The sequence below is a fragment of the Bos javanicus genome, chromosome 3 (assembly GCF_032452875.1).
Source record: "Bos javanicus breed banteng chromosome 3, ARS-OSU_banteng_1.0, whole genome shotgun sequence".
Taxonomy (NCBI): Eukaryota; Metazoa; Chordata; class Mammalia; order Artiodactyla; family Bovidae; genus Bos; species Bos javanicus.
In genome coordinates, this window is record NC_083870.1 from 7055374 (window position 1) to 7078333 (window position 22960).

A 22960-nucleotide genomic window follows, 5' to 3' on the forward strand; every position below is an offset into this window, starting at 1 on the left:
GAGATGGGATTCCCTTTCAGCCAAAAGCATCCCTGGAAGGGATGCCACAAGCCAGAGAAGCTGAAAACTGGTGACTTCGGGTGAAATACAAAGACGGCTGCAACCAGTTCTGAGGAGCTTGTGTTCAGCATTGAGCTTGAACCACAGTCATTGTTGATTCCACTGTGTATTTCAGACATGTTTAACCCACTTCCGTGAGTCATACTTAGGCCACTTATAGGCTGAAGTGTCTTGGTCACTTCATCACCCCACCTCTCTCATTTCCTGAATCTTGTGAAACTATCTGAGTCCCACAGAATAACCTCATCTCACTCCTACGAGCCAGAGCAAGAAGTGGTATTTCCACAGGCCCCATTTAGGCCAGCTGCCTCCAATTCTCTCCTCAGATTCGTCCCTCAACTCGGGGTACCAGAAGGCTCCCCATGGATCTGCCTTATTACCATGGCCCTCTGTCCAAGCGAGACTGTGAGACCTTGCTGCTCAAGGAAGGAGTGGATGGCAACTATCTGTTAAGAGACAGCGAGTCTATGCCCGGAGTCCTGTGCCTCTGTGTCTCGTGAGTAGCCTCACCTTCCATGCATATGTTAAGTGTGTATCATATCTTAATATGATAACCAGGTGGAAAAGAAACTGTGCCTCACTGACTCCGCAGCCCAGATGAGCAGAATGAGAAATAGCTAGACACTGCCACAAGGAAATGGAAGGAATACATCTGTCTAAGCTCCTCCACCTTTCCTTCTCTCCACACGCAGACTCTGTGGAGCAGCAGAAGTGGCGGTGGTGGTGAGCATAGGGCTTCAGGCAGCATAGGAAGGGAGCAGAGAGAAGAGAAGGCAGCCATGTGAGAAAGGTCCTCTCCTATAGAGGCTGATTTATTTAGTATGGAAAACATGAGATTTTAACCTGAGAGGCCTAGTTTTTACATGGCTGGCTCCGCTTGTGATTTTTAAGATACTAATAACATTTCAAACTTCGTTACATTTGTAAAAGGCTTCAGCAGACATTCCTTCCCTTCATCCTGCTTGTAGTCTGTCAAGGCAAGCCACCATTTTGTCGATGTAGAAACAGACCCTGGGGTGTCTGCAACAGCTTGCTTGTGTTATAACACGTCTGGTGTTTCCAAAGAAGCTGAGTTCCAGGTGAAAGTTTAAGCCAGAGCATCAGAGACATACTGCTGAAGGAAGTTGCTTAGCCCAGTTTAGAAACCAATCTTAAACAGATATCAAGGGAAATCTACTATCTTTAAAGGATTCTCCTGTTTGTGGACACCACTGAACTTTTTCTTTACCTGTTACAAGAATTAAAACCCAAGTGTCTCCAAAGATAAGCTCCAGTGCTTCTTAGAACTGGGAGCTGCAAGGCCAAAAAAGCGTGCCATTACTGACAGAATAGGCAGGGATGCCCTTCTTTCTTTATGTGACACCAGGAATCCAGATATAAGAAAGGCAGCCTTCAGGTGTTAGCAGTTTGAATTCAAGTTGCCAGTCATGTTGAGAGTGCTTTCATGTATTTCGTAGCCATCACTAATTTCTCTTTTGAGAACTGCATCATCATACCCTTTACCCATTTTTAGCTTGAGTTGTTGTCATCTTTCTACTGATTTTTTTCAATTTCTGTGTATGAAGGTAAAACTTTTTTTTTTTTTCAAAAAAAGACACACAAACACAAGAAAGCTACAGACCAACTTAAATTTCATTTACTATTAATTTTCAGTAAACAAAACAGAAGCCAGTAAAATATTAAAGCAGAAAATACACTATGCTAAAAGACACTACAGTCCAATCTAAGAAATCAAGGATGTTTCCATGTCAGGAAAATTATTAGTTTAATTGTGTATTAATAGGTCAGAGGTTGCAAACTGTATAACTCATTCAAATTTGCTTAAAAGGTATTAAATAAAATTCAGCATCTATCCCTCAATTAAACACATACTCATGTGTGCACATGCATGCACTCACTTACACACTCCTAACCATATATAGCTAGATAGATGCTTCCTTAACACCAGATGAAGCACTAGAAGAATTATCCTTAAAATCATGAATGAGCCAAAGTGATTGTAACCACTACTATGTAACATTTTCCAGGAGATATCAGCAAGTGTAATTAATCAAAAGAAATACATGTAAAAATTGAAAAGGAAGATGTAAAATTATTATTATTTACAGTTGACATGACTTTATACCTTTGAGATCTAGATTTAACTGAAAAAAATAACTACTAAAATCTTTACGAAAATTCAGTAGGGATATCAGCTTTTATAATTGAAATCTAAAAATCAACAGCTTCCATACTGAAATAATAACTAGTAAGAAATATAATAAAACACCTCATTTACATCAGCAATAATTAATAATACCTAGGAATAAATATAATATGAAATGTGCAAACTTAAGCATCCACTGGGGAGCTTACTAGAAGATTTAAATGAAAGGAAGAATTCAATTTGGAAGCTTACCAGTTCACCATAATTAATCTATAAATTCAGCATTTTTTCAGTAAAAAAAATCAACAGAATCTTAAATTTTCTCTTCAAAGATAGTAAAGTTTATCCAGATGGGAAATAAAACACAGGGAATCTGCCAGAGAGCCAGAAAAGTTTTTTATTAAAAGAAGGGGGACTGGCTCTACCAAATACTAAAATAGATTACTACAGTAATTACTACAATAATTAAAAGAGTTTGGTAATGAGAGATCAATTAAATATTTGGAATATAGAGTCTGGTAGAAATAAAGCCAAATACATATGGAATTTACTTTATATTTAAAAGATCATCTCAAATTAGTGAGGAAAAGATGAATGATAATTAACTGTGTTAGGACACTTGGCTGAACACTTAGAAAAAATAACCTGAATCCCTTTCTTACTTCTCAAAGTTAATTCAAAGTGGTTCTAATACAGAGCTTCTTTTTTCTAAATGAAACCATGTGTATTAAAAGAAAACATGAACTATTAAAAAATATTCCTGGAATTGAGAAAGTCTTTCTAACAAGACATAAAACCAGGAAACAAAAAAGAACAGATGGCTAAATATGACCATTATAACAACAACAAAAAACTGTTAATGACAAACCAACAGAAGAAAATCAAAACTTCATTAACATGGAAGAGCTCTTAAAAAACAATAGGAACTAGACAAAGTGCAAGAGGAGGAGAGTCTCTGAAATGGAATATGAAAAAGAAAGAATAAGAAAATATTAAATAGCTAAAAAAACACAAAAGAATAACGTGATACCATTTTTACCAATTCAGTGGTCCAGAATTAAAACTGAAAACACCCAGAAGAAATTCAATTTTGGGGAAGTAATAGTGCTTACACTTGCTAAATGCAACTTCTTTGAATGGTTGTTATTCAACCACAGTCCTTACACTTGCTAAATGCAACTTATTTGAATGGTTGTTATTCAACCACAGTCCTTACACTTGCTAAATGCAACTTCTTTGAATGGTTGTAATTCAGTCACTGGGCTTCCCTGGTGGCTCAGACTGTAAAAGTGGCTGCCTACAACGCGGGAGAACCCAGGTTCAATCCCTGGGTCAGGAAGATCCCCTGGAGAAGGCAATGGCACCCCACTCCAGTACTCTTGCCTGGAAAATCCCATGGACGGAGGAGCCTGGTGGGCTGCAGTCCATGGGGTCGCGAAGAGTCGGACACGACTGAGCGACTTCACTTTCACTTTGCTTCGATTTCTATTCAGCCACTAAGTTGTGTCCGAATCATTGCGACACCAAGGACTGTAGGCCGCCAGGCTCCTCTTGTCCATCGGATTCTCCAGGCAAGAATACTGGAGTAGGTAGCCATTCCCTTCTCCAGGGGGTCTTCATTACTGGGGGATTGAACCCGTAGCTCCTGCAGCTCCTGCACTGCAGGGAGATTCTTTACCGCTGAGCTATTGGGAAAGCCTAACATTTGACCCCAAATCTCATTAATAAAAACGTATCTTATAGTCAGTACTGCTTATGCCGCTGCTAAGTTGCTTCAGTCGTGTCCGACTCTTAACGACCTCATGGACTGCAGCCTACCAGGCTCCTCCACCCATGGGATTTGCCAGGCAAGAGTACTGCTTATAGTATGTGCAAATTGGCATTGGCAAGATTGAGTAAATCCATATATAATATGGAAAAAATTCAAAGATCTTGTGTGAAAAAGGCTAGATATTAAGTATGATCCCATTTGTGTAAAAAAAAATGTATGCCTATATCCCTATATATCCATAAACAGTTTTTGAAATGTATATAAGAAATTCACAATATTGGTTACAGCTGGGAAATTTAGGAGGAATAAATGGGGAAGAAAAGGTTGTGGATTTAATTTTAAAAAATGTTTATAAAAATGTAGTGAGTCCCTACTATCTATGCAAATACTGTGCTAAGGCCCTGGGGGATTCAAAGGTGATTCCAATAGGCAACTTGCAAATTTTTCAACATGTAAATAAATAAAATAAGGGTAAAGTATAAATTTCAGAAGAGACAGTTTTATACAAATTTAAAATCAGAAGAGATGATTAGTAAAGTCTTCTTTGAGGAGGTCGTATTTGAGTTGGGATTTAAAAGAGTGGATAAGGTTTAGTTACACAGAAATGAGATGGAAGGCATTGTGGGTTGGGGGAAAGGCAGGAACATAGGTCCAGAAAAGGGATATTTTAAAACATAGGAATCACACAGGGTTCTAGAAAGGTAGTTTGGAAACAAAGTCAGTTTGGGGTAACATTATGGGTCTTAAAAGAATGACTCTGTAGTTGGTGGGGAAACATGGATGGTTTCTGAGAAGGGAAATGACAAGACTGGTACTGAGTTTTGGGAACTTCAATCTAATAAGGATAATACACTGAAGCTGGCAGATAATGATGGCAGTAGAGACTGCTGTATCTCTAGATGGGAGATGGTGAGGAACTTGCTGTCGTGGGGCAGGCAGTGGGAATGGAAATTAGAAGAGGGTGCAAGGGGGACTTCCTTGGTGACACAGTGGAGAAGAATCTGCCTGCCAATGCAGGAGACATGGGTTTGATCCCTGGTCCAGGAAGATTCCACTTGTCATGGAGCAGCTAATTCACGCACCGCAACTGCTGAGCCCGTGCGGCCAGAGCCTGTGCTCTGCAACAGGAGACAGCGCCGCAGTGAGAAGACGGAGCACCGCAGCCAAGAGCAGGCCCCGCTTAACATAACTTGAAAAGGCCCACGTGAAAGCAATGAAGACTCGGCATAGCCAAAATAAAAGAATAATACATTTTAAAAATTAAAAAGAGGTGCCAAGTATGTGAAATAGATAGGAGGGACCTCAGTCACGATTTCGGCATAGGTAATCTAGCCTATACCGGGATTCTCTTTAATAATTGACATTTATGCACAACTGCTCTGTGATGCATCATGCTAACTTAAATATTCATCCAAAGCAAAAATCACTAAAATATTAAATACAAATAATAATAACAAATCAAATGGAGAGGCAGGATAAATGTCCATCAGACACCTGCCCTTAATCAAGGTTCACCCTCTTCCCTGCCCCTGTCACTCAAAGGCAAACAAAATTTCAGGCACCCTCAGCCTTAAGGCTCAGATCAAATAGCCCTCTCAAAACCTTTTGGCCCCTTTCATAGTTCTTATGAAATTTTATCACATCAGTATAGACCATTCAATTTTAATTGTTCAACAATTTTTTAAAGTCTCCCATGTCAAGGACTTCCCTGGTGGCTCAGACGGTAAAGCATCTGCCTACAGTATGGGAGACCTGGGTTCAATCCCTGGGTCAGGAACATCCTCTGGAGAAGAAAATGGCAACCCACTCCAGTACTCTTGCCTGGAAAATCCCATGGACAGAGGAGCCTGGTAGGCTACATGAGGTTGCAAAGCGTCGGACGTGACTGAGCGACTAAAGTTGCACTTTTATGTCAAGCAGTATAGTAGATACTCAGTTAATGCCTTCAATACACCTCAGAGCCTACAGGGAAAAATAGAGAAGCAAATGGACCCTGTGAGGTGTATGATAACTGATGACTTACGTTAGGGCATGATAGGAACTGAGAGAAAGGAATGGTTCACTCATCAAGGAGTCAAGAGCCTACATGGAAGATAGGACTTGGAGGGTGATTAAAACCGTCACTCATTCATTCAACAGCACACACTGAGTGCCCACTATGTTCTAGGTATGGTCCTATGCATTGGTAAAATAGTGATAAATAGTACAGACACTAGTCCTGCCCTCATTGAAATGACATTGCAGTGAGAGGAGCCAATAAAGTGAAAACAAATCAGAGGCACGTTGCAGCAAGGGCGGAGTCTACCTTAGGTTGGGTTCAGGAAAGATTCCTCTGAGAAGGTCACAAAGCAATTCATATTCCAGTGTACACCCTGTGTGGGCAAAGTCAAAATTATCTACAACACAAGTGTTAGCCTGTTTTTCTACATTAGTGGAACAAAAGCCACTATGAAGGTGCTTTCCATGAGCCAAAAATTGTGCTAAGCATGTTACATCAATTATTTATGCTTTGGAAAGCCATCCTTGGTAGGTGATCTATCCCTATTTTGTGGGAAATGGAATGGAGCTTCTTATTAACTAAGAGGTCCAAGATCAGACTGTTAATATATTGTTATCCTGCCTTTCTTACCAATGTCCCTAGTTCTAATGCTCAAGGTGATCCTTTCGGAACTCTTTAAAGTGCCCAAGCAGGGGCCTTCCAAGCATTGGGCTTGGCAATAGATCCTGATATGGGGAATCTTGCATTTTGCTTCTTAGAGAACTACCCTTTCTTCTTTGCTGTGCTAGCATAGCAGGATACCAACTTCCATGCTTTCACAGATACAAATGAGGTTATTAGAGAGAAGATTAGAAATAAAGGAAGGAAGTCAGAGAGGAAAGTTGGTCTAGCAGCACATTATCACCGACCAGAATGCTCTGTGGTAAGCATGGACAGGAAATATAACCTGATCTCACAGCCTGATACACTGTGCAGAAAACACCAACGTGCAAAACACTGTGTAGGTGACTTGACTGTTAGAAGTTGGAACTGGGTCTAGCTTTATAGTCAGCAGAGTCAAAATGGAATAGATATTTGGAGATATAAAGGATTCAGCTGCTGGTGTGAAGAGAAAGGGGGGACTTTTTGTAGTTATAGGAAGGTTGCAAGTAAGAAGTACTTAAATCATGACTTACAGCAACAACAGAAACAGTGAGTGACAGAGATCCTAAGAGTCATTTCCAGCTCTCATATTCTGAGATCTTTGGAAAGACTTGAGTTCAGAAAGTAAGAAAAAAATCAAGCTTATTTGTTTTAGAAAAATCAAATGTTGAGAAAGGTATAAAAAAGAGAGCAGAAATTATCTCAGTCTCACCACTCAGAAATCACCTTTCTTGATATTTCAGCATGCATCTCTCCAGACTGTTCTCTGTTCATATGCATGTATAAGTGAATATTATGTATGTACATAAATTACTCATATATATGATGATTTGTGACTTTTAAAGTAAAAACTTGAAGGATAATTGCTTTACAATATTGTGTTAATTTCTGCCATACATCAACATGAATCAGTCATAGGTACAACTTCTTTTTCAATGTATAACAGGTACATTTCCACATCAAAGAAAGCAAATATACATCATAATTTTATGATTACTTACTATTTATTGATTGCATATGTCATAATTTATACCTAAGTATTCATTTAGGCTTCCCTGATGTCTCAGACAGTAAAGAATCTGCCTGCAATGAGGGAGACCCATGTTCAATCCCTGGGTCAGGAAGATCCCCTGGAGAAGGGAATGGCAACCCACTCCAGTATTCTTGCCTGGAGAATTCCATGGACAGAGGAGCCTGGTGGGCTACAGTCCATGGGGTAGCAAAGAATCAGACATGACTGAGCAACTAACATTTTCATACATTTAGGTTATTTCCAGTTTGGGCCAATGGACCCAGTGTAATTTGATACAACTAATATTTTTGTGCTTATATCTTTGAGAGTTTGCCCAACTCTCTCCTCAGGATAATACCCTAAACATTTTAACATTTTTATACACATTGACAAATTAGTGCAATCAGAGTTTGCATGGATGCACACTCCAACCAAGGGCAGTGAGAAAGCCAGAAGTCAAGTCTTAAAACATTCTTTATTGACTTGTAACTTGTTTTACCATCCTCTTAAAGTATATTTGAAAGAACAGAAGTTCTTGATTTTAATGAAGTCAAATTTATCTTTTTTCTTTGATGGATTGTGATTTCAGTAATATGTCAATATATAATAAACCCTTGTCCAATGTAATTCACAAAGGTTCTCTTCTGTGTTTTCTTCTAGAGTTGCATAGTTTTAACTTTCACAATTAATGTAGCCCATCCTGATTTAATTTTTGCATTTGGGTAAGGTTGGGGTTGGTGTTTTATTAAATATGGCCACCTATTTGTTCCAGCTCAATTGTTGAACAGATTATTCTTTCTCCCAATAAATTGCTTTGGTGCCTTTGTAAAACAAAAACTATCAACTATGTAAGTCTGGCTCTATTTCTGAGCTCTTAGCCTTGATTTTTTTTTCTTTATGCAAATTCTATATTATGTTGATTACCATCAGTTTATAATAAGTCTTGAAATAAGATGGTGTAAATCACTCAACTTTTCAAGGTTATTTTGGCTATCTTAGATCCTTTGTATTTCCATACATATTTCAGATTCAGCTTTTCAACTAAGACACACACGCACAGACACCAAGACTGAAGATAGACTGAGATTGCATAAAACTATAGGTCAATCTGGGGAGAACCAACATGATAATACTAATTCTTCTGATCCATGAATATAGTTTAACCTCTTTCATTTATATGAAAGAAGTTCTACAGTTTCTTGTAAAAGTTGTAAAAGAAACTTTTACAGTTTCTCTCAAAAATGTTTTGTAACAGATCTTGTACATCTTTGGTCAAATTTATCCCTAAAATTTCATATGCTTGATGTTATTTTAAATGATAACAGGTTTTAACGATTTAAATTTTTAAATTATTTTAATTTCACTTTCCACTTATTCAATGCAATTGAGTGGATACACAATTAATTTTTATGTATTGAACTTGTATCCTGCAACCTTGCTAAATTCACTTATTGCTCTAGTGGCTTTTTGGGTAGAATTTCTGTATGATTTTCTATATGCCATCTACAATTAAGAGAACTGTACTTCTCCCATTTCAGTGTTTCTGTTCCATTTTTTTTTCTTGCCTTATTGCACTACCTAAGAGTTTTAGAACAATGTGGAAGTGATGAGTGCAAAAATCCTCATCATTTTCTGACCTTGTGGAAAAGTATTCAGTCTTTTCCTGTTAACTATGTTTTTAGCCCTTCTATTCCTAGTAGGGCTGTTTTTTTGTGCATCAACTTAGATGGTAGTGTGAATTTTTGTTCCTTGTCTCTTAATCAACAGGTTTTTTTTTTTCAAGATTCCATGTATAAGTGATACCATTTATCTCTGACAGCATTTATCTCTGTTTAACATGATTGAATAATATTCTACTGTTTATACATACCACATCTTCTTTATCCATTCATCAGCTGATGGACATGTAGGGTTTCTTTATCTTAGCTATTGCGAATAATTCTGCAATGAATAAGGGAGTACGGATATTTCTTAGATATCTTGTTTTCATTCCCTTTGGCCATATACTCAGAAGTGGGATTAATGAATAACATGGTAGTTCTATTTTTACTTTTTTGAGGAACCTCTATACTATTTTTTGTAGTGGCTGTATCAATTTGCATTCCCACCAAGAGTGCACAAGGGTTCCCTTCTCTCCATAGTTTTACCTACACTTGTTATCTCTTGTCTCTTTGATGACAGCTGTTCCAACAGATGGGCTTCCCTAATGGCTCAGTGCTAAAGCCCTTGCCTGCCAATGCAGGAGATGCGGGTTGATCCTTGGGTTGGAAAGATCCCCTGGAGAAGGAAATGACAACTCATTCCCGTATTCTTGCCTGGGAAATCCCAGGGACAGAGGAGCATGGTGGACTGCAGTCCATGGAGTCACAAAAGAGTCAGATACAACTTAGCAACTACACAACAATAATTTTAACTGGTATGAGGTAATACCTCACTGTGATTTTGATTTCAATTTCCCTGATGATTAGTAATCATCAGGTTGAGCACCTTTTCATATATCTCTTGTATTTGTATATCTTCTTTGGAAAAACATCTATCCTTTATGCATTTTGTAAAAAATACTTATGTGCATAAACATTTAGGGTTGTTCTATCCTCTTGATTAATTGACACCTTTATCTCTTTGAAAATCCCCTTATTTATTCCTGGTTAGAGTCCCTCTCTGAAGTCTACTTTAGCTGATATTGCTAGCTTTACTTGTATTAGTGTTAATAGGATATATTTTCCCCATCAATTAACTTTTAACCTAATTGTGTCTTTATTTTTTTCAGTTAATTATTAGACTTTATTCTGAGAATTTCAACAAGTTTGCTGTTCCCCAGTGGACAGTGGAATCACAATTTTCTGTCTTTATTTTTATATCAGGTGTCTTATAGGAAACATAAACTCGAGTTTTGCTTTTTTATCCAATCTAAACAATAACTTCCCTTTACTCAAGACTTCTCTTGTCCCACCAAAAAAAGATTTTAAGTAAGACTCAAAAATATTTAACTCTTTCCAAGTAGCTTCCTTGCACCCTTAGAAATGTGTTCAATAATATTTATAAGAATACAAAAGTAACCATCACCAAATAAGGTAAAATGTCAGAATGTTATCTAAATATTCCTATTAAAGGGAAGGAGAAATGTTAATCAATAGGAACAAATTCAGAAATGAACCAACATCATTTTTTAAGGACATTAAGATAATCAATGTCCTTTGGGTTATATTACACCAGAAGAAGAATCGATAAATCTTTGTGGGAAGACCATGACTGTGTACTGCTATTCTTCTCAAATGAAGGCAAATTGGTTCTGAGTACTTTGCTAGGAATTTCAGATAGATAGATGGCTTGCTTTTGCTTGACCTACAGCAAATCTTTTCATAGACCTAGGTGCCAGATTTGTGATTATTCTATCCCAAAAAATGTGCACATCTAGAACAGCAATTGAAAATACAATAACCTTGGATTAATGTTGTAATAATTCATAGTCATTCTCCAAGATATATCTAGTGATTGCACTGGCCAAATGGGTGAGCTAAATGAGAATGTGGTAGGAATCAACACAGCATACATTTCATGATTTGATGGTGCTCTTAGAATAGAAATTTCTTCTAGGGATGTGAATTGCTTCAGTTTACTCTCTTGGAAGGTGAAACCAGTTATAGGAGCTCAGGTTTGGCCCTTCCCACTACAATAGTACTCATTCTATGATTCAAAGAACCAGTAAGATTGTGCCAGTTTCCAAGTGTGTAAGTGTTAGTCACTCAGTCATGTCCAACTTTTGGGGACTCCACTGTATGTGGCCCGTGAGGCTTCTCGATCCATGGGATTCTCCAGGCAAAAATACTGGAGTGGGTTGTCATTCCCTTCTCCAGGGATCTTCCTGACCCAGGGCTCAAACCCAGTTCTCCTGTATTGCAGACAAATTCATTACTGTCTGAGCCACCATAAACACCTCAAGATGGTTGGATGACTTCACAGGCTCAATGGACATGAGTCTGAGCAAACTCCAGGAGATAGTGAAGGAAGAGAAGTCTGTCGTGCTGCAGTCCATGGGGTTGCAAAGAGTCAGACATAACCTAGTTACCGAACAACAATGAAGTATTTAAGTACATTTCTGGAACTGGAGAAATAACCATAGGATGGCCCCATGGTCCCACTGAGCCCACTCTAAATAGACTCAGGTCAAAATTTCTTATATCACCTGACCTCAGGAGTTCTAATTCTGAATTCCTGAATCAGGGTCTCTGGAACATTTGCATCTCTGAGTGTTAGTATCAGTCCAGAGCCACTATCAAATAACCTTCAGAAACATGAGCACTTTTCCTTTTTCCAGTATATAGTCCCCCTGTAGGTTTTTCTGGGAAACGCTTGAAGTGTTGTCACATTCCTTCCTTAAAAGAACCCAGAAGCCCAACATTCCTTTCAATGAAAGGGATCTGAGACTGTGAACTGGATTAAATCTATAAGTTGAATAAGACACCCAAGAATCCCTTTTCTGTGACCCAAGTCAGGGTTCTTCCACCAGACCTAGAAGTTCTCTGTTTACTTTATACCCAACAGCACTTTTGACTGTCCATCATCATTCTCTGCTTTGCAATCCAGTGAATCAATTAAACATCACCACAGATGTACAGTAAGCTGTTTCTTATACTGTTACATCCCTGTGGTTTATGATAACTGGCTATCTTTGTCTCTCACTGAATGCCAATACCTAAGCACACCCCGTTATTTCCACTAAAATCAGGGAACCCAGTTCCATTGTAGAATTTCTCAATGTCAATTCTAGCTTACAGCACAGAGCCAGAGTTTTTCAAAGATGCTGGTACTCTCCTTGCAATTATTTTTTAGGGCATCATTAAATCACCTAAGGGGCTTCCCTGGTGACTCAGACCATAGAGAATCAGCCTGCAATGTGGGAGACCTGGGTTGGGAAGATCCCCTGGAGGACGGCATGGCAACCCACTCCAGTATTCTTGCCCAAGGACAGAGGAGCCTGGCGGGCTCCAGTCCATGGGGTGGCAGATTCAGACATGACAATGAGTAAGCACAGCACTAAGTCACCTAAAGGGGGGAGAGAAATAACTAAATAGCTTGCATAAATACACTTATAACATTCTCATCTTCCTGAGTTTTTAGATTCCTTTCTCTGTAGAATGCCAAGGAAATTTTAGCATTTGAATCTCTATGGAATGTGAGCCATTATTAACTCCATGCTTTAATTTACCAGTCTAGCAAAATGTTTATGACACCCCCAGGTACATGAGCTAATATACTAACTTCAAATCCTGGCTGAGTGTGCCTTTACTGATGAATTCAGCCAACAAATGTTCTATTTTATCCTTTTTGGTTTCACATCCTTTTATCTATTTCCACATGTACTCTTTGTATACATGTCTCCCACTGATTGAACCAATCAGAAGTCTGAGAGCAAAGGAGCCCATAGAAGTCAGAGCACAGAGCAGAGTGGGTAAAATTAGAAAAAGGAACTGGAGATACGGAAAATATCGAGCACACATGTATATATACTGGTACTGGACATATTAAGTTTGAAATGCCTAACAGACATCCAAGAGAAGATGTTAAATAGTTGGAAAAATGAGTCTGGAGATCAGGGGCAGGTTGAAGTTAGGACTACAGATTAAAATATAATTTGGTAAGTGTTTATATTTTTACAATAGTCTTTCAGTTCATAAACATTCTACCTCCTTTTGTTCTGTGAAGTATTTTGTTGGTTAGATTTTTCACATATGTTTGGCACATTTCTTACTAAGATAATTCAATGCAACCCAACAAATAGCGAGAATATACTATGGGACAGGTAATGTGCTAGAGTGAACAAAGCAGACACTATTCTGATCTGCGTGTGAGCTACAGATGATGTTGTTGAGACACTAAGTCATGTCTGACTCTCTGCGATCCCATGGACTGTATACCCTGCCTGGCTCCTCTGTCCATGGGATTCCCCAGCAAGAATACTGGGGTGGGTTGCCATTTCCTTCTCTAGGGGATCTTCCTGACCAAGGATTCAGACCTGCATTGCAGGTGAATTCTTTACCACAGCCACCAGGGAAGCCCCAAATTACAGATGAGGAAACAGATAATTAAAATTCAGTGTGATAAATGTATATTTTCAAAAGTTCCCCTTCTTTCCTACTGATGAAGTGCCCCACACCAGCATGCCTGACCCGAAGCACTAGGTGGCCTGAGTCAGCTCGCTGCCTTGCTCTGCCAGGTCTTTGAACAGTGCCTGGATGGCAGAGGTGTCATGTGGCTGGTTATAGTGGTACGTAAATGTGACAATATTGTGATATTGATTATCACACACCAAGTAAACCCATCTACCTATTGCTCCTCTTCTCTCCCCAAGACAATCAGCCTGAAGTCACCCTTTCCCCCTCTTTTTTTTTTTCATTTTTATTCAGAGCAGTTTAGGTTCACAGAAAATTTGAGAGGAAGATACAGAGTTCTCATATATTCCCTGCCCCTCCAAAAATGCAATATGCCCTCATTATCAACATCCCTCACCAGAGTGGTATATTTGTGATAATCGAGGAAACTATACTTATACATCATGATCACCAAAGTCCATAGTTTACATTAGGGCTCAGTGTTGACACTGTATGATCTATACAAACATATAATGATAACATCATGTGGAGTACTTTTGCTACCCTAAAAATCCTTTATTCATCCCTCCTCACTTCTCACCCCTGGCAACCACTGATCTTTTTACTGTCTCCATCAGCTCAGTTCAGTTCAGTTCAGTCGCTCAGTCATGTCTGACTCTTTGGGACTCCATGGACTGCAGCACGCCAGGCCTCCCTGTCCATCACCAACTCCTGGAGTTCACTCAAACTCATGTCCATTGAGTCAGTGATACCATCCAACCATCTCATCCTCTGTAATCCCCTTCTCCTCCCACCTTCAATTTTCCCAGCATCAGGGTCTTTTCCAATGAGTCAGTTCTTTTCATCAGGTGGCCAAAGTATTGGAGTTTCAGCTTCAACATCAGTCCTTCCAATGAATATTCAGGACTGATGTCCTTTAGGATGGACTGGTTGGATCTCCTTGCAGTCCAAGGGACTCTCAAGAGTCTTCTCCAGCACCACAGTTCAAAAGCATCAATTCTTCTGTGCTCAGCTTTCTTTATAGTTCAACTCTCACATCCATACATGACCACGGGATAAACCACAGCCTTGACTAGACGGACCTTTGTTGGCAAAGTAATGTTTCTGCTTTTGAATATGCTGTCTAGGTAGGTCATAACTTTCCTTCCAAGGAGTAAGCATCTTTTAATTTCATGGCTGCAGTCACCATCTGCAGTGATTTTGGAGACCCCAAAATAAAGTCTGTCACTGTTTTCACTGTTTCCCCATCTATTTGCCACGAAGTGATGGGACCAGATGCCATGATCTTAGTTTTCTGAATGTTGAGTTTTAAGCCAACTTTTTCACTCTCCTCTTTCACTTTCATCAAGAGGCCCTATAGTTCTTCTTCATTTTCTGCCCTAAGGATGGTGTCATCTGCACAGTTCTGCCTTTCCTGTGATGTCATATAGCTGGAATCGTATAGTACGTAGCTTTTTCATATTGGCTTATTTCACTTAGTAATATGAATTTAAAGTTTCTCCGTGTGTTTTTCATGGTTTGATAACTCATTTCTTTTTAGCACTGAAAAAGATTTCATTGTCTGGCTGTACTAGAGTTTATTTATCCGTTCACCTACTGAAAGACATTTTGGTTACTTCTAAATGTTGGCACTTATGGATAAAATACTATAAACATCTGCATGAAGCTTTTTTTGTATGGACATAAGTTTTCAACTCCTTTCAGTAAATACCAAGGAGCACGATTGATAAATTGTATGGTAGTAGTATGTTCAGTTTTGTAAGGACCACCAACTGTCTTCCAAAGTGGCAGGACCATTTGCATTTGCACCAGCAATGAAAGAGAGTTGCCGTTGCCCTACACCCTTGACAGCAGTTCGTGGCGTCAATGTTTTGCTTTGGGGCCTTTCTAGGTGTGTGCTTTACCTTCTTGTTGTTTTACTTTGCATTTTCCTGATGATATTTCACCCTATCCTCTTAAAGGCACAGGGGGATACATATGTTAAGATTGCATTCACTTTACGTCTGTTTTTTGAAAAATCTTTTTCCTAAATATTGAAAAAAGTAAAACCTCCTTAAAAGAAAATTACTGGAGAATTAAAACATAGCCTTTACCACGAAATAGTGGACTTCAAAAGGGATTAAAGGGGTGAGCTTGCTGGCAAAAATAATATATATTTAGTGGTGGGACCTTTTTATCTCTTTGTTTTGCTTTGTGTTTGGACAAAGGCTGTTTCAGAGCAGTGGCAATTTTCTGGAATCTAGAAAGTGAACAGCTGAGATTACTAAAGGCTTAAATAACAAACTCTGTAGCTTGGTTTCAGCAAAGAGATATTAACTACTACAAAGAGTCAAATGTTCATAAAAGATTTTTTCCAAGTTGCAGAACAAGAGATGTTTGTTTGAAAATGAACAAATCATAAGAAAAGATTTACTTAGCCTATTCTTACATCTTTAGCATACCTCAACTAATGTAAACAGAGTTCTGACAGATGGAAAAACTTACACCAAAACCCCTCAGAATTCAAGGATGACACCACTGATATCCCTTCTTTCTACATTCCTCTTTCTTCCTCCCTTCATCCCTCCATTTTCTCCATTTAATCTCAAAATTGCACTAAAAACCTATTTTTATTTTAAATTTGTATTATTAATTATAATTTAAAAGTTTTATGGAGTGTTATTTTTATTACTGTATTTTGATTAATTTAATCTGATAATAGTTTATATTAGAAAATACACATTTTCACTAATTTATACTTCTATTTGTACTTTATAATATACTTATGACTTTTAAAGTATATTTAAATGTAACAAATACGTAGTTTCACTGATCTTTGCTTTATAATAAGTAATAAAATGTTGGCATTGTCAATTTCAACAGTCCCAATGTGAACGAGTAGACATTTGGGCTCATGGACTCTACACATTTCAACTGTACTAAATTTTGCCAAATTGTTCTCTAAGGCTTTGGTATCTAAATACACTCCCATTCAGTCAGTTCATTAGTAGTATATAAAACTTGTAAAGCTGTATATCACAGCCAATACTTTGAATTAGTAACTCTTACATCTTTGCCAATTTGGTATGAAATGATATCTAATGTGGCTGCTGCTGCTGCTGCTGCTAAGGCACTTCAGTCGTGTCCGACTCTGTGAGACCCCATAGACGGCAGCCCCCCAGGATCCCCCATCCCTGGGATCCTCCAGGCAAGAACACTGGAGTGGGTTGCCATTTCCTTCTCCAATCTAATGTGGCTTCATTTCTATTTCCCTGATTATTAGTGAAGCAACTTTTCATTTGTTTATTGGTCATTGTACTTATCATTTTCTTATTGTACGTTAATGTTCTTATTTTACATTAGGGTTGCCATTATCTTCTCCCAAATTGTGGACTTTATCGCAAAAGTAGGTACTATATTTATAGTATATTTTGATAAATAGAAGTTTTAATTTTAATATGCTGCTGCTAAGTCGCCTCAGTCATGTCCGACTCTGTGCAACCCCATAGACAGCAGCCCACCAGGCTCTGCCATCCCTGGGATTCTCCAGGCAAGAACACTGGAGTGGGTTGCCATTTCCTTCTCCAATGCATGAAAGTGAAAAGTGAAAGTGAAATCGCTCAGTCGTGTCTGACTCTTCGCGACCCCATGGACTGAAGCCTACCAGGCTCCCCCATTCATGGGATTTTCCAGGCAAGAGTACTGGAGTGGGGTGCCATTGCCTTCTCCAATTTTAATATAGTGAGTTCTATTAATTTTATCTTCTGACTGGTACTTTTCATGATTTAAGAATGCCTTCCTTAACTCAAGGTCATTAAGTTGGTCACTTTTATTTCTCCTAAGTTTAGTGCTTTGTTTCTTTACAATTGGGTCTTCAATTAGAATGTGAAGCAAGAATCCAATTTTATTTGCTCCCACATGAAAACATTACCATTACCATTTAACAAACAGTCCCTCTCCTCCTCACTGATTAGTTATGCCAGCTCAGTCATATATCAAGTTTTTACATATTTATGCATCTGTTTCTGGGCTATTTTATTCCATTAATGTTTCTTCCACTACAGAGCTAGCTCCTCATTGTCTTAATTATAGCTTTTTAAAAAGACTTAAGACAGAAACATCCCATCACACACACACACATACACCACACCAGTTTTATCTTTCTTTTTCAAAATTGACTAGACCATATTTTTATGCAGAGGAATGACATGATCTGACTCATATTTTTAAAAAGGACTACCCTGTCTGTTATGCAAAGAATAATAATGAATCAGAGAGAGGGGAAAAAAATTGCTAGAGCTGTGTCCTTGAATACATGAAAGTGGATGACAACCAGTAGAAACAGGAAGGATTAGCTTTGCAGATCAGCATGCAAAGTTCATCCATGGTAATAAAGGCAGAGTCTATGCCTGCAGATACTGTTATGTGTGGTGATGGGAATTTGGAAATTCTCTCCTGATGCTTTAATTTTCTCAGTGAAGTCATCAGTTACGAGTGAGATGTTGAAGGTTTAAGAAGAAAGCAAATGGTATAGAATCTCTGTTTGAGGGGAATAGGAAAATAAATGACTACCTGGAGGAATTAAGAGTCCACTTGAGATTTGTGGTCATTGATTTAAGTGAGAATAGTGAACATGGCTACAGCCACATACAGCTGTAGTGAGTTGGGCTCAATCAGGATTCTGGGTTTGCTAATTAAGGAAATAAAGTGAAAGATGGTAAAGGAGTTGAAAAGAGTGATTATAATGGTGGGCAAGCAGTCTAATCTGTATAAAGAAGGGAGTGAAGACAAGTGAGCAAAAACCCTGAAAAGTGATAGGACTGATGGGCTGGAAGATCTGTGGGGTCAAGGGAATGTCGGGGTCCGTATACTAGAGAAAGGAGAAGATGTTTAGGACGAAGTGAGTGGGATGCATGAAATTCACATTATGAGAAGGTTCCCATTATTGGCAATTATATGGTAAAAATTACAAGTGAGGCTGGCTTTATGGCAGGCAATCTTATGCAGCCACACAGGGCCCGACTCAGAGAGCCCTGTACTTGGTTACCATCCAAGTACCTGTACTGCTGTTACCACCCCCAAATTCTGAATAACTTTTAAACAGGGACCTTAAATTTTCATTTTTCTCTGGGCCCCACAAATTACGTAGCCAATCCTGGTGATGAACATGGGAATGAGTGGGCAATGTAGGGGAAGACAAGATTGTTGGAGGAGGTGGGCTCAGGGAATGGAGAAATTGGAGTGTTAAAGAATAATCAACTTGCGAATTGAAATTGCCAACAATTTAGATAGGCATAGTACTGAAGGCAGTGACAGTGAGCGAGGAGCTAGAACCTAGAGAAACGAAAGACAATAACCGGAGTTAGGAGCTGTCATCAATAGACACATCTTGATTGGGCAGTAGGTGACATAATCTACACAAAACTCAAAGCTAGAGTTTGGAGACAGGAAATGACACTGAGATGCTGCAGAAGCAAGAACGCTGGCCTCTCATCCAGGCCTGCAAGGGGAGGTCATGCAGGTACTCCTTTATGGTTCTGCAGGTTATGCAGGACTCCTTTTAGTGGAGTCCCAGAGAAGCAGGGTCCTTGGGACAGAGACTTGGCCAACAAAGGTCCATCTAGTCAAGGCTATGGTTTTTCCAGTGGTCACGTATGGATGTGAGAGTTGGACTATAAAGAAAGCTGAGCACAGAAAAATTGATGCTTTTGAACTGTGGTGTTGGAGAAGACTCTTGAGAGTCCCTTGGACTGCAAGGAGATCCAACCAGTCCATCCTAAAGGAAATCAGTCCTGGGTGTTCATTGGAAGGACTGATGTTGAAACTGAAACTCCAATACTTTGGCCACCTCATGCGAAGAGCTGAGTCATTGGAAAAGACCCTGATGCTGGGAAAGATTGAGGGCAGGAGGAGAAAGGGGACAACAGAGGATAAGATGGTTGGATGGCATCACCGACTCAATGGACATGAGTTTGGGTAAACTCTGGGAGTTGGTGATGGACAGGGAGGCCTGGCATGCTGCGGTCCATGGGGTCGCAAAGAGTCGGACATGACTGAGTGACTGAGCTGAACTGACTGGGACAAAGATAGTGTGTCCAGGTGTCCCTTGGAGCAAGAGGGTGACAGGGATGATTAGAGAAGAGGTTGAAGATAGAGAAGAATTTGATGACAGCAGACCTTGAGCACTAGAGAACACAAGGCAGGATTTCCTGGCTGGGAAGAAGGGGGGTACAATAAGGTTGCACAAAGCCCTGTAGGATTAGAAAAAGGGGATAGACAACATGCCAGACTGGGGTTCTTGCAATGACTTAGGAACAGGAATAAAGGACATGATGAGATTAGCTGAATGGACTCCAGGTGAGGGTGGAGGGAAGACTGTGAGTGTTGGAGGATAAAGACGACTCCCTTGTCACCATGGTGATGGGGGCAGACGGCCCCAGGGAAGCAGGATCTTTTTACCTGTCTTAAGTGTAGATGCATGCTGAAAAATCATGTATCTTTTTAACGTTTTATAAATGACATCTATAAAGTAATAATTAGAATAGGCATTAAAATAAGTTTTTATGTTGACCCAATAATATTGTGGGCTTCCTTGATGGCTCAGATGGTAAAGAATCTGCCTGCAATGTGCAGGAGACCTGGGTTTGATCCCTGGATCAGGAAGAACCCCTGGATAAAGGAATGGCAACATCCAGTATTCTTTCCTGGAGAATTCCATGGACAGAGGAGCCTGGTGGGCTACAGTCCATGGGGTTGCAAAGAGTTGGACATGACCGAGCAACTAACACTAACACTAATAATATTGCAGCCATATGAAGTAGATACTAACCTCACTGCTCTGTAATCTCTTACAGTGCTTTTTTTGGATAAACATTTCAAAATAAATGCATATTAGTATTACAAGTTCAATAAAGCAATTTCTTCTAAAGTTTTGCTGCAATTTGGTTTGTTATTTCATTAAAAGTGCTTTGCAATGAGTAAGACTATATCTGAGCAAGGTCTGTCTTTCTAACCTAATAGTATATGGCTTTTGGACTAATTAACACAGACCCTCCTTTTGTTTTATTCTTTCAAACTCCTCTAGTAAATATTTTCTTAGGTGGATAATACAACAATTAGTTAAAAATAAAGTCATTTGTTTAAGAATTTAACTTAGGCCATTTAATAAATGAGTTTCAAGAAATCATGTGATCAACCAAAAGCGGTGTATGAACCTTGTTTGGATCCTGATTTGAATAATATGTCTGTGAAAAGATATTCGTGGGACCTCTTCCCAAACAGTGGAATACTTTAATTTGTCACATATAGACAAGGATTCATGTAAAAGGTTTTGTTGCTTGTGTGATTCAGAGATACCCATTAGCTTATTCTGGCCTCAGGAAATACCACAAAAGGATTGGGATTTGAAGTCAGTTAAAGCCTCCAGACAATTGGCAATGAGCTGTAAATAGCTATCTGCCTTTCCAATTCAGTTGTAAGATGAGTCATCCGATTCCTTGGCGTGGGTGCAAGTGAAGGGGTGAGGAGCGATGAATCAGATCATTTGAACCTCATGTTAATGTTTTTGATCCTCATTTTTTACATTTTAATATTTCTTGGGAATCAGAACATAGGTAACAACTGATAGAGGCATTTAAGGGATGCATTTTTTTCTCCTCAAACGCCTTTATTAAATTGATACAGTATTCTACAATTGATGACATCTGGGAATCGAAGAAATATGGTAATGTATGCTATCTCTTGCTCTGGAAATTGCTCAGTTGGGTCTGTTATCTAAATTCTAGATAGATTACTAAGCTAGTGGCTCATGTTCCAATGAAGAATAAGAGCAGAATACACCACTTCCTTGCACATAATCCCTAATTCTCTGTTTTAGTTACATTAACTATCTGTAATGAGATCAATAACATTTCAATTAATAAATAACACAGGAATGGCTCAATGGTATTTTGCATAGTGTATCAAGTAAGTACTAAGTGAAAAAATTAGAGAGAAATACCAAGACAATGAAAACTGTAAATTTTCTCTTATTCCCTTTACTACAGCCCAGACTTCCATCAGAATAAAGATTCCCATTAAAAAAAACCTCTCTTTCAAAGTCCCACAGATAAGAAGGCTTGAAATGATCAGTTTCTTTTTGGGATTCAAGATTGACAAAGGCTTTGCATATAACATACAATGATAGATGTTACCTGGATTTGCATATAAGAACATTGTGATTCACAGAGTCATCTTTCCACAGGTTTAAAAATTTTGTCTACACATACCGAATCTTCAAAGAGAAACATGGGTATTTCCACATACAGGTAAGGACATATAAGAACTCCTAGAACAAAAACAACAAAAACTGGGGAGAAGAACCTAAAAGCATCTCTGAGATGTGGCCGTGTGGAGGCATTCTACGGAAGCACTGTGAGTTAGAGTCAGATCAGTAATTAACCTTGTCTTCCTTTAAGAGAATAGAGACACACTAGAGTTGGGTTCAATTTTTTTATAAAAAAAAAAAAAAAAAAAAAACAAGGCTGTTTTCAGAAGTGTAGAGGCACAGAGTTCCTCCAGGGGTCAAATATACCAACCTGAACTCTATGTAAGACTACTGTCAAATTAGAAGACTAAATGACAGAGTGGGTGGAAAGGGAAGGCGGGCAGAGGTCCGAATGTTTAGGGGGTCGGGGGGTGCGCCATACCTGGATGAAAATACAAAAGGAAGCATCAGTCAACTGGCAATTTGGGGATTTTATTAATGTGTCTGGTTTACTGAACGTTAAGCAGAAAAAATCCTTTTTTCTTTTGAAGTTACTTCTCTGGCAGTAAGTAGAGTATAATGAATGTCATTGAATCTTTAATTACTACTCTAAGGATCCTGAAATAATCTTTCTGAATACTTGCAAAAAGGTTAAGCAGATCTTTTACTTCAAGAATTCTCAGAACCTTTGATATGCTAATATGCACTGTGACTACCTGAGATCCCCAGATACACACACACACATATAATTTTTTCTTTGAAACAAAAGACATTGTTGAGGCAATTGACAAATTTTTGAATAAGATCTGTAGATTAGTAAACAGTATCACATCAACTTCCTCATTTAGCCTGGGTATGTAATATTCTTGTTTTTTAGGAAATAGGAAGTATTTAGGTTAAAGGGATATCATGTCAGTAACTATCATGTATTTTTTTAAAAAGGATAAATATATGTACATTTGTATATTTAGAAAGAGAGGATGAAAGGCAAAT

General features: G+C 38.7%; 1 protein-coding gene across 2 annotated transcripts in view; it reads left to right on the forward strand.

The window, feature by feature from the left end:
- Positions 1 to 257: 257 nt before the first annotated feature.
- Positions 258 to 22960, forward strand: part of SH2D1B (SH2 domain containing 1B) — a 30035-nt gene continuing 7332 nt past the window's right edge. For both annotated transcript variants that reach the window (XM_061400191.1, XM_061400202.1), the window contains exons 1-2: positions 258 to 556; positions 21965 to 22028. In XM_061400191.1, the coding sequence (XP_061256175.1) occupies positions 423 to 556; positions 21965 to 22028 (198 nt within the window). In that variant the 5' untranslated portion in view covers positions 258 to 422. The remainder of the gene's footprint in view (positions 557 to 21964; positions 22029 to 22960) is intronic.